The 14,631-nt window shown below is 39.4% G+C and overlaps 1 protein-coding gene across 2 annotated transcripts in view; it reads left to right on the forward strand.

The window, feature by feature from the left end:
• The window catches only part of LPIN1 (lipin 1), a 56,949-nt gene that overhangs the window by 23,933 nt on the left and 18,385 nt on the right, over positions 1-14,631 (forward strand). Inside the window, exons 6-13 of one of the 2 annotated variants that reach the window (XM_017745035.1) lie at positions 3,060-3,189; positions 4,477-4,783; positions 6,223-6,316; positions 7,640-7,827; positions 8,776-8,869; positions 11,264-11,333; positions 13,299-13,376; positions 13,499-13,591. In XM_017745035.1, coding sequence (XP_017600524.1) covers positions 3,060-3,189; positions 4,477-4,783; positions 6,223-6,316; positions 7,640-7,827; positions 8,776-8,869; positions 11,264-11,333; positions 13,299-13,376; positions 13,499-13,591 — 1,054 coding nt within the window. The remainder of the gene's footprint in view (positions 1-3,059; positions 3,190-4,476; positions 4,784-6,222; positions 6,317-7,639; positions 7,828-8,775; positions 8,870-11,263; positions 11,334-13,298; positions 13,377-13,498; positions 13,592-14,631) is intronic. The other variant, XM_017745036.1, reaches the window with a different exon arrangement.

The following is a 14,631-nucleotide window of genomic DNA, read 5'->3' on the forward strand; positions in this document are numbered from 1 at the left end:
TCTCAGTCATTGCTGTGACATGTGCATGATGTAGGCCTCTTTCCTTCTGATTATCTTTTCACAGGTATTTTTTGTCACATAAGACAGGACTTTTCCTCAGGTCACACTCCTCCTTTTTCAGGCATCTCTTTGCTTCCAGTGGAAAATGCTGCAAAAATCATTGTAGTCTGTTATTGCAGAACTGCCAACTACAGGCCAAGTTCCTTGTTCTTTGTCATTAGATTAGATTAGGTGCAGTCATAGCTGTTAAGGAATACACAAGACTGTGACACAAATATTCAGCATCTATAGGATGTGAATCAGAGATGCTGATCTAAATGACTGAAGTTTCCCTTCCTTCTTGTGCACTGTTGACAGGATGGGTGGCTCTGGTTTGATCTGCAGTATCTCAGCAATCTGTGCAAGGCAAGGAAATTTCAGCTGGGCTGAGTCAGTGCATAACTTAGGGACACAAGGATTGCAAGACATAGTTCAGCCCAAGGCAAACCCAGATCATTGGGCAGCCATTGCAGCAAGAACCTTCAAAGAGCAGAACTCTGCCTGCTTTAATAGGCACCACATATGAGTGCCATATTTCTGGTACTTCTGTTGTGTCTCTGAGAATATAAGTCATGGTGCTGAGCAGCATCTCAGGCTCTTCCCCACTCAGCTGTGTGTACAAGGGAACTGTATTTTCAGGGAAAATTATGGAGAAGACGAGGTTCCCCTCCACCCCAAATCAGTTTTCTTACTGCAAAATGCAGAGGTTCTACCCAAACTGAAGCAATACCTCTGTTCTCTCAGGGTGTCTGAGCAAGTGAACTTGGGCTGAACAAGGCCAGATTGGAGATTTTCTATGTAAACAGTAGGTATCCTGGAGGTTAAAATGTCTATAGTGCACAGGGTAAGTAAGACATGAAGTGACAAGGCTTCCTTAAATCTGGATATTTTAGGCTTAAAGCAGCAGTAGGGGCATTATTGCCTACTGAGATTTTCTGAAGTGCTTAGGCTCCTGATTTCCAAGGTTTCAGTGTCCTGTAAGTATGGAAAATACTGCAAATCCTACAAACTTTTCAGTGGGAGATTTAGAAGTTGCTGAAAAACCCACTAAGCATTTCTTGAATCCTTAGAGATTGAAAATACTTTTAAAATTGCATTGTATTGATTCCTTCATCTGGCAAATTGTAGGTTATACGCTAAGGACTGATAAAAAAATTGAAATTCGTAGGCCCTAAAAAGATGGGTTATAAATTTTATAATTTAATTAGGTAACATAAATATCTGTATCTAAAAAGTCCTAGTGTTTGTCCATATTAAAAGTGTATCTTACTGCATAGATGAAAGCAGTGAATAATGCAGATAATTAGGTTGCTGTTATTTCAGATATGAATGTGAAGTAATTATGTTCATGTGATCAGTGAATTCCCTACCAGCTGGCTCTGCAGAATATTGAAAAAGAGAGGCTTCATAGCACCTTCCAGTACCTAAAAGGGAGAGGAACTTTCCATAAGGGCATGTAGTGGCTTTGAACTGAAAGCTTGGACTTTTGTCAAGAAGTTCTTCACTGTGGGGGTGTTGAGGCACTGAACAGATTGCCATGAAAATTTGTGGATATCCCATCCCTGAAAGTGTTCAAGGCCAGGCTGGATGGGGCTTTGAGCAGCTGGTCTCATGGCAAGGTGATTGGACTGGATGGTCTTTAAGGTCCCTTCCAACTCAAATCATTCTATGAGTCTACCTTTACATAAATTCTTCATGTTTGATTTATTCTTTATCTTTTTCTGAATAAACTGAATATCCAAACCAGTTTTGCTGTTCCATAGGATTGTAGAATCACAGAATGATTTAGATTGGAAGGGACCTTAAAGATTATCTTGTTCCAACCCCACTGCTATGGCCAGGGACATCTTCCACTAGACCAGGTTGTTCAGAGCCCCGTTTAGTCTGGTCTTCAGGGCTGGGGAGTCCACAACTTCTATGGGCAACCCGTGACAGTTTCTCACCACCCTCACAGCTTTTTATCCATGAACACCCTCAAGTAATTCTTCCCAGGGCTGCTCTCAGTCCATTCTCTGCCCAGCCTGTATTGGGATTGCCTCGACTCAGGCATAGCACCATGCACTTGGCCTTGTTGAACTTCATTGTGTTAGGCACTCATGAGATGGAAGCCTTTTGTTTTTGAGAATGAAAGTAACTCAGTTTGGACCTTTGATTTAGGAATGTTGTAGATTCTTTTGTTGCTTTTAGTTTTTAAATCAGGATTGGATGAGTATACAAAGACATGTTATGGCTCAGATAAAAATGCAGGCTTTGTTGAGGAGGTTCTGGGGGGAAATACTGTGACGTGTTGTACAGAAAGGCAGAGCAGATAATCTGATTTTTTCCTACTGTCCTTGAAATCAGTGATTCATTATTTATTAACGACTGACTTGACATCACATTCTTGACTTCACCACATTAAAAATATGCTACAGGCTGATAATTTACTAATTAATTTATAAATATTTAATAGCAAGTAGTTATCAAAACAAACAGTTAAATACCTTTAAACTGAAAGGGCTCAAATTCTTTGTGTAGCTCCTGCTGTTTTCCTTATAAACATCCATCCAATGGTACAACTGAACAAGTTAGAAAGGAGTCAACTGGATTCCTCAGACTAAATTATAAACTTAGTCAGGATAAGGTGTCTTGTTGATGTGAGCGAGTAATTTCTGCACTTCGCATACATTATAACAATACTAACATCTGTTCATCTGCTGCTGTTGGTACCATCCCCATTCTTTTTTCCATGCAGAAAACCAAAAATCCTCCTGAAATGTTCGGGTCCAGTGTTCTTGTTCCATATCTTTCAGCTTCTGAAATCCTCCTTCTCTGACATCACTTACTGAAAAAGGGATGAGACCTCTGAATGCCAGTGTAAGAGGACCCTGAACTGTTTAAACCATTTTTCTATGTTTTCATACTTTTAGTTGGCTCTTGATTATTTCAGTCTTCAATCCTTTGTATTGGTGGACATCAGTTTGAAAAGTATTTAGTGTGCTGTGGTTACTTTTGTAACATTTTTGTTTGTTTTTCTTTAGCCCTTCAGATTCACGTCCTCCTACTCCTCAAAGTGACTCAGAATTAGTCAGTAAACCTACAGACAGAAGTGGACTGAAGGATAATCCTCACATGCACTGGGCATGGGGAGAGCTACCCCAGGCTGCAAAGGTATCCAACATAAGTTCTTTAATTCCTGCTCGCATCTATTGTGCTTTAATAGGGCCCATGTGCTTAGTCTACTGCAGACTGGTGAAGAGGAAATGGATCCTGATTTTACACAAAATTACAGTGTTTTATGTAAGAGAATTGAATCTTGCTCCGTAGGAGGTATAGGAAAGTACCTTATGGCATGGATATTCTCAACACTGATGATACACAGAAAACGGAGAAGTGCCTACTAGTCTTGTAGACTAATCTTGTAGACTGTTAGAAGCTTAAAAACCAGAAAAAAATCAAGCCCAATGTCCTTTGGTAAATCATTGAAATTCGTAAATGATCTTAAATGGAAATCAGGTGCTTTGTGTTACCAGTCTGATTCACAGAAATTAAAATGGGCTGCTTGGGTACAAGAGCATCCAGAGTCACCTGCAGTTCTGATCTCTGGATGTGCAGATGTGCTGTTCTCTTGGCTGAGAGGACTGGCTTGATGCCTGTCTCCTCCTGGAGCCATTTGTCCCAGTTAGGTGTGGGATCTGTGCAGCATTGTCTCCAGTGCTGCACAGAAACTGTTGGCAGCTGCCCACGCTGCAGGCTGGTCAGGTGCTGGCTGGCTCCTCGTGATAGCTCTGTAGAGTCACAGCATTCACACAGGAAAGAGGAGGCTTAGGGTTTACACATGCACCAGGGTATGAGAAATAGAGGTCAGGTTTCAGTGGAATACTGCAACTATGGGGGCTGGGATGGTGCAGAGTTTGGCACCTCCTGCTGAGGCTGGCTTCTCTGCAGAAAGGACTGCAGGAGAGATGGGCTCACATGCAGTATAAAGAAGAAAAAGTTCTGCTTTGCAGGCCAGGGTAGTGGGCATCTTGTTCAGAAAGACTTAAATTCTAAATCTGGGGATTAGACAATGTCCTGGAGCCTGAGAGCATCTTGACTGTGCAAGGACTCCAGTCTGCTACCTTGTATTGTTTGTCAGGTTTATCTTCTGATGGAAAGCCAGGATTTTCACAGGAAGAGAGGAAGGCAGAGCGGGAGGTGGCATGTTCAGGTGAATGAAAATGAAGACTGTAGAGCACATTGCAGAACAAATCTTTCCTGGTCCCAAGATGCAAATGAATTTTGCACAAACACACAGCAGAGATGTCTTTTCCATATTGTAGTTTCTCAGTTAGTAGTGACTTTCTGCTGTAGTTGGTCATCTTGGCAATCTGATCTCACTGGAGTAAACAGAACAGGTTAAACTGGCTGTTGGATTTTTTAAGAGCTTTTCTGTAATCTGTTTAATTTTCCTCACAGGCCAGTGTTCTGCTCAAAGCAAAGGAACCCAGCATGGCAGATGTAAATCCTGAAAGCACTCACTTTCGGGTCATCCAAAGTTCTCCTGTAGAGGAGTTTAACACAGTGTCTCCTCTGCCTGCCCTTGGACAAGCAGATGCAGCAATTGCTGATGAAAGTGAGCCCTTACCAGCTGAGACAAATAAACCAGAGACAGAGCTGCCAGGAGCAGCTGAACCCCCATTGCCTGCAAATGAAGAAATAAAACAAGCTGCAGCTTGCTCAGCCCAACCGACTGGCAAGACAGATTCCCCTACCAGAAAGAAAGGTAAAGCTCTTGATCCTGCACTCTTATATGTATGATTTTGTCTTCAGATTTCATGGTGATAAAGCATCTTATTGCTGTATAAATTAATCCGTGCCCTGAAGGTGCTTTCAGATCAGGAAAGGAATAAGCTTTGGAATGAGCCCTCAAAACCTGAGTTGTGCATCAAGCTGTTCACATGAGATATGTATTAGATAGAAGATTCTGCTTGGTTAGAAGTTTTTGGCAGTTCTGTGCATATGAGCAAGACTACAAAACTTACTCCAATCTTGTTCACATTTGACGGATTCAGGGATTTCACTTTTTTGTATAAGCAGACTGTAGGTCTGCTGGTTCACCTGAGTGATGTGTTGCTGGTAATTGTGGAAACTCTCTGCTCTAGTGCAAAATTGTAATATGTCTTTTGCACAAGGAACAGATTTGCCATAAAATAAGGTGATTTTGTTTTACATGCTTTTCAGTTCTGTGTGTACATTTTATAACAAGTGAACAAGTGTTACAGTCTTCACATGAAATTTATTTGATTACAAATGTTCTGTTTTACAGCACTGATTATTCCATAATTATGTAACTCTACATAAGCCTAGCTTGTGCAGCTGCTTTTTAATCAGTAAATATACAAGTTTCTTAGCCTCTTCCCCATGCATTCTACTGTCTTTGAAAACAAAAAATGATGTGTTTCTCTGCTTATTATTCAGTCCTTGTATAGATTTTCTGGTTGCTTTTGTGGTGCTTGGTGTTGGAAATCGGGACAGTGAGAAGCTGTGGTTTGAGAATGAATTCCAAATTAGGTTTTGGCCTTACAGTGGTTACTTGTCTAGGTGAACTGGCAACAGCAGTACAGCAGTGGCTCTATGTTGGTCCTAGTGACAGGCCTAGAAGGGGTGTGTTGTCCCCTACGGTGGTGCATCTGCACACACAGCACATCAGGTGTATGTGCTTAAAAGTGAGTTGTCTCCATAATGAGCCAGTTATAGTGTGTTAGTGACTATATTTTAGTCTGTTATTTCCCCTTTTCAAGGAGGGATGGAAGATTAGTTCTCAAAGATTAAATGCTCTGACTGCCATGCTGTGATAATAGGCCTATGCAAGTACTTAGAAGGTTTTCCCTTTGCTGTTTTCTGGTGGTAGCCACTGCCTTCTGATTCCCAGTGATTTTGTCTGGGATAGGGAGTCTTTAGCCTGTTTCAAAACTAGTCCTCTGCTGTCCCATTTTGTTAATTCATAGTTTGAACAATGTAGATATGAAACTTGTTTTGAAATTTTTGGCAGTCTCGTTTTGTACAAATACGGTTCAGAAACGGTTATAACTTGTCTGGTTTCTCAATCTTAAAATGAATAGCTAAACAGTAATAACAGGTCTGGATTAATATGAATTAATATTAATTAATTAATAATTAAATAGTATTAATTAATAGGCTTATTTTTTCTGTGCCTTACAGACAAACGGAGCCGGCATCTTGGTGCTGATGGTGTCTATTTAGATGACCTTACTGACATGGATCCAGAAGTTGCTGCACTTTATTTCCCCAAAAAGTATAAGTTCTTTTCTTATATTTTTATTTTTTAAAGAGCTCTTATCACCTTCCATATTTAGATCAAACTCTTCATTGCCAACCAGATAAGACGTCTCTTTCAGGGTTCAAGCAGAGATGAAGGCAGAAGGAAAGTAACATTCTGTAGAGAGGAATATTAGAACTTTTGGAACTGCATTTGGGCATGAGAAGAGTGCTTGCAGCTGGTTTTCTGTTTTGGTCAATTAAGCATATATATTGATTGTGAATGGTTATGTGATGTACACTGATGTTTGTGAGTGTTACTCACATGTCCTGGGGGAGCAGTTGGCCTTGGGATATATTTATCTCCATGTCCTGACTTATTACTATAAAGAACATATCTTACTGTTAACAGTATTAGCAGAAAATTATTGCTCTGCTGTTGCTTTACTGTGGTTGATCACCTATAAATATGAATATCAGAAAATAGTTTTTGGAAGATGCATGACAGAGTTATATATGAAAATACTGCACCCTGAACATACAATTTCCAACTTGTTCTGATCTTTATTAGAGTCTCTTGCAACATTTATAGTTCTCTTTCGACATATACTCTAGTCACTTGATGAAAGTCATTGAGCAACAACTAAAGCAGCTTGTGTACTTTATTTTTCTTTTTTTGCTTGCTTAAACTCAGCTGTTGTAATATTAACATTTCAATAAAACTGAGAAGAATTAGTTATATGGGGAAAATGTTGGATTGAAAATTTCTTTCTCAAATGCATTCATATAAATCCGGAGTGGAAAGCAGAGTTTGATGAGCTTACACTTTGTAATAATGATCTCATCAGATTTTAAGTGGGTATAATGATTTATTGTTTCTTAAAATTTTAAGCCTAGTAGTTTACATGGAGAGTGTTTTCTCTATATATAAATGACACATAAATACACAAACATACACATAATTTTTTTGGGTTTAGCTGTCAGTTTAGTTAATATAAATAATAAACTAATATGCTTACTCTTGTTCCTGTGTGGGAATAGTTCTACTAGTATAAACTCTGCTTACTGTACCATTATTTTGTCTACTAAGATTATACAGTTTATTGTCTTATTTTCCTCGCTCTTGTAAATAAGTGAAAATATAATTATACATGCCTATTTTAGGCAAGTAAGTAGAAGCAATCTAATATTTGAGGGCACATGAAGGCCCTATGTTACTTTGTTTTGTTTTGCTGTAAAATTGAAATTTTTTAAATTTTGTTTTTCTCTAAGCTTGTGTCAGATGTAAACAGTGCTTGTTGAAGGGAGTGAATTTGGGAATGGATATGTGAAGACTGAATTCCTGAATTTTCTTTTCCAGTGGGGATAATGCCCAAAGCAGGAACACGACTGACTTGGGGCCGCGGCCAGCCAGCCACTCCCCGCAGTCTGTCGGGAGCTCAGGTGTTGACAGTGGAGCTGAAAGCACCTCGGATGGAATTCGGGATTTGCCCTCCATTGCCATTTCTCTCTGCGGAGGCCTTACTGAGAACAAAGAGATAACCAAAGGTACAGGATGGCTCTGTGAATTGCAGACGTGTGCTGGCAGCTGGGTTTGAGCTTCCCAGCCTGAGGCTGCAGAGCCCTCCTGTGGCTGTGCTCAGCATTGTGTTGAGAAGATAAATACTGGCCATGTAATGATAAACTTCCTAGAACTTTTCATGCTTGGAATAGTAGACTCACATAGGACTTAGTATTTTTAACACATTTGAACAATCTGCTATATATGAAAAATTTTGAAAGTATTTTATTGGTACTTTTACTTCCTGATAGTGCTATGTTTTGTATCACAGTCATGTTAATGATACTTTTGCCACTTAGTACAGTAAAAAGCTAGGAAATTCACAGCTGTTGGAGTCAGGAATGAAAAAGGTGGTCCATAAACGGGGACATGAGGAGAGGGAGTTGAAAAGTTTAACCTGATTCCTGCCCTACCTCCAGTTTCTTGTGTAACTTTTAGATAAGTCACGATACTCTGTACCTTAAACTTCCAGTGGCATAATGTGAAAATAAATGTGTTAAGACTTGCATTTTCTGCAGTAATGTGGCATCGTAAAATCATATGAGCCTGATGCTACACTGACTGATGCTCAGAAGCTACTTATTAAAACATTTCATATATCCTGTGAATTATTTGGGTCATACTGTCACCTGAATCACTTCTAAATTTACATAACTTTTCTAAAAGGAGATTTCCTCCCTCACAGTTCCATCCCTGAGCTTTCACTTTAGGTTGTATTTTGAAAGGAAAGACACCCAGAAGCAAACAAAGAAACCCTCATCATCTTCTGAGATTGAGAATCTCTGAACAATTTGCTTCCATATTGCAGTTAACTCTCAGCACCCCCACAATGAAGGTGAAACAAATGTGTCCAAGAGGTGCTAAGAGGTTTAGGTCAGCCCATCCCAGGCATCCATAAATGCATGCTTTACAAGTGTAACTTTTTCCCCCCACAGAAGAATTCTTAGAACATGCAGTAACATATCAGCAGTTTGTGGACAATCCTGCAATCATTGATGACCCTAACCTTGTGGTTAAGATTGGAAATAAGTAAGTATATTTCAGAAAAAAAAAATACTGTTGCAACAGCAAGACACTTCTGTGTCACTTCCGTGCATTACATCAGTACAACTGTAGCTGAAAATCAGGTTTTGAATGTTCATAGCTTGGATTCATCCAGAAAGAGTCAACTCCCTAGTGAATTCAGGTCCTTCTAGTTACCTTTCCTCCTTTGAAGAAAGTGAAGAGCAGTTTCAGATGACCTATTACAGCTAACTGACGCAGTTTGACTTTCAAGAAACTGCTATTAAATGCTAATAGTATTCACATTCAGTTGACAGAGTAAAAATGAAATGTGATGTGAACTTGCTAAGGCTTGCCTGGAGCCAGATTGAATAATTAATATTTACAGAATGTGTCAGTCTGCTTCTAATCACTCAGTAAAAGCAGTTTTTTTGTATATACTGAATATTTTTGCTAATACACCTCTGTGGAGGCATTGATTTTCAAGACTTGTTAAACTTCACCACCGAGTATGAGGTTTCCATTTCTTCAAGGCTAAGACGTTATTTTGTATGTTTATATTGCTGGCAGCAGGGCAGTGCTGTAGGCTATGCCAGATGCAGATTTTTGGGGATTCTTTAACTTGAGAGCTCCTTGCACCTGGCAAACAGTGTTAGAGAAGAGATCATGACTTTGTGCTGTGCTTAGAGGTTTGGCTACCCTTAGTCATAGACGTGGCTCATGCAAGGCTGATGTACCAGGTGATAGTTTGTATTGTGTATGCTGCAGCCTCATACCTGACCCTCTCTGTGGTCTGAGGTGAGTCACTCACTGCTTCCCTGACACAGCTCTCTGAATCTGATGTATTTATCTGTCTACTGAATGCATTGGGAAGAGAGATCTTAGTGAGGTTCTTAATGTCATATTCTCTTAATGTTGTGTGAGCTTCAGCTTCCCTTGGCAATGGATACTGTAATTGTCCTACTGTCTGTAACAAGAGCTGAGCCATGTTCAATGCATAATAGTAGGAGCTTGACATGCTACAGACTATGGCCCCTAAGTTTTATGTAGTTCCTTGATGGAAAAACACTGAAAAAGCTTGTAAAAAATGTGGCTTGTGCTGTGATAAAGTGGAATACAATAAGGACTTTGGCTGGATGGATGCAGCCAGAGAGTTGCAGTCAACAGCTTTGTCCAGATGGAGGCTAGTGATCAGTGGTGTCCCTGAGCCCTCTGTCTTGGGACTGGTGCTCTTTAATATCTTTATCAGTGACACAGACAGTGGGACCGAGCGCACCCTCAGCACTTTTGCAGATGACACAAAGCTGAGTGGTGCAGTGGGGTCAACAGAATGAAGTGATACTATCCAGAGGGACCTGGACAAACTTGAGATTAGGGCCCACGAGAAACTCATGAAATTCAACAAATTAAAATGCAAGGTGCTGCAGCTGGTGTGGGGTAATCCCAGATATGAGTACAGGCTGGGAGATGAACTCCCTGAGAATAGCCCTGCAGAGAAGGACTTGGGGTTCTGGTGAATAAAAATCTGGACATGAGCCAAGTGTGTTTTTGCAGCCCAGAAAGCTGAACGTGTCCTGGGCTGCATCCAAAGCAGCATGGGCAGGTCGAGGAAGGTGATTCTGCCCCTCTGCTCCGCTCTGGTGAGACCCCACGTGCAGTGCTGCATCCAGCTCTGGGGTCCCCAGCACAGGGAGGACGTGGACCTGTTGGAGCAAGTCCAGAGGAGGGACATAAAGGTGACCAAAGGAATGGAGCACCTCTCCTGTGAAGACAGACTGAGGGAGTTGAGGTTCAGCCTGGAAAAGAGAAGGCTCTGGGGAGAGTTCACTGCAGCTCTTTAGTATTTAAAGGGGACTTAGAAAAAAGAGGGAGAGCAACTTCTTATATAGTAATAGTGATAGGATACAGGGGGACAGCTTTAGACTAAAAGAGGAGAGGTTTAGATTAGATGTTAGGAGAAATTCTTTATTACTGTAAGGATGGTGAGTTACTGGAACAGCTTGTCCAGAGAAGTGGTGGATGTGCCATCCCTGGAAGTACTACTTAAGGCCAGGTTGGATGGGGACCTGAGCAGCATGATCTAGTGGAAGGTGTCCCTGCCCAAGGCAGGCGAGTTGGAATTAGATGATCTTTAAGGTCCCTTCCAACCCAAACTATTCTGTGATTCTATGATGACTTGAGTAATGTGTGACAAATACTCTTTCTACTCAAAGCCGAGCTTCTCTTGCATACCCTGAAAAATACATGTGGTAAATACCTGTGAACATACTGTGGAATAAGATGGGTCTGTTATTACTTGTGCAGGCCAGAGTTTGACCTGTGCTTCGTGGCTTTAACCTGCCAGGTGGTAAATACCAGGTAGATTGTGAATTGGGACCTTGGGATTACAGAATGCAGTAATTGTTTCTCTTGCATGCCCAGGTACTACAACTGGACGACAGCTGGACCCCTTCTGCTGGCAATGCAGGCATTCCAGAAACCTTTGCCAAAGGTGAGGTTGAACATGAAGGCTGGCAAGAGGAGGAGTTTTGAAATTATGCCATTGATTAAGGGAGGCAAGTGGGTTGTTGTGCAAGAGAATCTTCACATCAGTAAAATCAACCTTCACATAAACATTTATCTCTCTTACATTATGGCCTAAACAAGGACTAAGTTTTGTCTGTGAATAGTGTTTGTTTGCTAGGCTAAAGTTATTACAACTATTTTGAAGAAGGAAAACTTCTTTTTTACTTCATTAATATAGGTTGTAAACATAAATTATATTGACCCATGTTTGTGTTTGCTGTAGCTGAATACTTGGTGTTTGCTTTCCATTTTATATGTATACAGCATACATTATTTAATAAATACAAATAACTTAAGTGAATAAGCTTTAACTACTGGATGAGGAAGGCCTGCAGCTTGCTAGCTTTTTCTTTCTTAGTTGGTTTTTCATAACCTATGTAGATAGTGCCAGATAGGTGTGACTGTGTGACAACTGTGTGTGTTGGCTTATATAAGTTTGTTGAAGAAGTTAGCTCAATTCCACATGACCTGGTGCCACGTAGATGCTCATGACAGAAATACTATAAATGTATATAAACAAGTAGTATCACCACTGACTATTTTGTGTCCTGGTTAGCCGTGGATTTAATAAATTTTGAAACCTAAACCTTCCTTCTGCCATTTTCAGCACTTCACATATCTTTGGGATTGTTCTTGTGAATTCAGATGCTATCTCTGTCGCCATCACTGTGGACTAAAAATTTCTTAAAAGCCCAGAATGCTTTCCGCCAGTATTTCTTTCTTAATGCCACATTACCTATATATCCAGTCATGTGCAGCTGCATGGTACCATCCCTGTATAAAATAAATTGAACCTAAAAATCCCAAGTATCTGGTAAACATGGCTTGAATTTAAAAGATGTCACAGAGCCAGCTGTTTTGTGCATTACTGCAAATATTCTAGTAATCATAAAAAGTGGGATTCATCCCATGGAACTCAAATGCCCACCAAAGGTACATAGTTATCCTACTCTGTATTTGTTGGGTGCTTACACAATGTGATTCAGACCTTGATAGGTGCCTATTGGGTCTTCAGTGGCAATAAAAATAATGTAACTGCATTTTAAATTAAACGCTTCAAAGCCTAAGCCCCGAATGTCTTGGGTTTTGCCTAAGATGGGTAAAAGGAATTTCTTTTCTTTCCTCATATACTTTAGATAATATAGTGAAAAGAAAACCCATTGAAAAACTGAGAAAAGGGGTCCATTGTTCCACATGTTATCTGAACACAGCCCACTCTTAATTGCTGAGAGTTGTTAGATTTTTTTTTTTAATTTTTTTAAATCACTAATCAACATCACAGCTTTCTTTTGGTGACCTTACTTGCAGTGGAAGCTATCATCTCAGAAATACAGTGGCCAAGCTGTTCCAGGGCATACCAAAACCTGTGGTTTGGCCATACCAAACCCTGTGGCTGCTTTTACCATAGTGTTTTCCAGTTTCATCTGTTGCTTCTCTCTGAGTGAAAGAATTCAGCTCCCGTTGTTACAATGCATAAGGCTCCAGTCATTATGGATATTGAAAGAAACTTTTCTACTGGTGTCTAGTATGTAGAACTAATGAAAAGTAGAAAAGGTTTATAAAAAAACCAATTCTAACGTTTTTGTCAAATTCTTAGCATGATTCATAAACTCATAATTCATAAACTCATAAAAGCTAGTAACTGCTTTGCTTTTTTCCTAAGCTGGTGATTAAATATGAACTTTGTGAATAACACTCTTGCATGTCAGTTTGTTACTGTTTTGCATGATGCCTTCTTCAGGAAATGACTTTTTTTTTTTACATATAATTTGTACTAAATAACTTAGAAACAGTAGGTTCTCCATTCTAGACATTATACTAATACCTTTTTATGCTTCTTTTCTTCTTTGATTTGATTTCTTTTTCATTTTCCTTTTAAAAATACCATAAGTATTCATGCTTAAGTTACTTCAGAGCAGCTCTGGATACCATTAGATTTTGCTTTAGTAGAATTTATGGTCCACAGACAGTATGTTTACTTTTATTCTATTTATTATCAGTTAAAATTGTGCGTTTGGCACTTTTTCATTTACATATGTCAGGTTGTCCTTTATTTTGGGCCTTTTTTATGTTACCATCCATTTATCACAGGCAACTGTGGAATCTATAATGAGGGACAAGATGCCCAAAAAAGGTGGAAGGTGGTGGTTTTCATGGCGAGGAAGGAACAGCACTATCAAAGAGGTAAGTTTAAGAAGCAAGCAGTTTCCTTCTGGTTGCAGTGGGAAGGATATCTGCATATTCATCCCTCAGACCTTTACTTCAGAGAGTAACTTGGTATTCGGTTTGGCTGAGGATATACACATTAAACACAGTCTGAAGCCTGATTTGTTTTGACTTCAGAAGGCTTTGGATCAGACCCTACCTGAAATGTTTGCCTGAAGAGTTTTGATTTTGCATTTAGTTTCATTACACAAATCTGAGGCAGTAGTATCTAATGTATTAAATCTCTGTTTGGGAACCTAGAATCAAAGAGTTGTGCCACTAATTTAGAGTTTTCACACAGATTACCTACCTTTCTGCATCTTTCTTTTGATGGTTGAAGAGCAGACTTATTTATGAGTAGTGTGAGCTGTAAAACTCAGCAAAACCTAAGATGGAAAACTGACTATATATATTGGCTTTAAAGTCTTTTTGAGTTTCTTTTCCGAGCATTAAAATTTTGTGATAACAATTTTAAAGTCACGGATGAACATTAGAAAACTGAAAAAAACAAAGCTTTACATGAAATACTGATCTCCTGTCTAGACATATTTAATCTTTAAAGTTGGCTAGTAAAACCTCTTCATATTAATTTATATTACTGTAGCATTAGTACTTGAGGGGAGAAAATTACTTCTAATACAATTTTATGGTTGTGCCTCAGTCAAGAACTTCTTTAGCCTAGCATTAAATAGCTATTATACTTATCTGTGGGTATGGGTTTCAGAGCATGAGATTTTGGTTTTATAGTTGTTTAAAGTTTTTAGAATTTTCTCTGGAAGTATTTGGTTATCTCTTGAGCTGTGGCAACTTTAAATGGAGCTATTTAAAGTAGAACTATTCACTTTTTAAAGATCTTGTGGAATGACTTCGATAGTGTTCAGCATCTACTCAAGAGCAGTTGGGAAAGTTTTGCTGGATTAAAAATTTTAATGATTCTATAAGAGGTAATTTGTGTTTTTTTTTTTTCCTCCTCCAAAGTCATATTTTGCTTTCTCAGGTGAAATCTATCTATTTGAGGT

Source organism: Corvus brachyrhynchos, unplaced genomic scaffold (assembly GCF_000691975.1).
Source record: "Corvus brachyrhynchos isolate BGI_N302 unplaced genomic scaffold, ASM69197v1 scaffold116, whole genome shotgun sequence".
In the NCBI taxonomy this organism is placed as follows: domain Eukaryota; kingdom Metazoa; phylum Chordata; class Aves; order Passeriformes; family Corvidae; genus Corvus; species Corvus brachyrhynchos.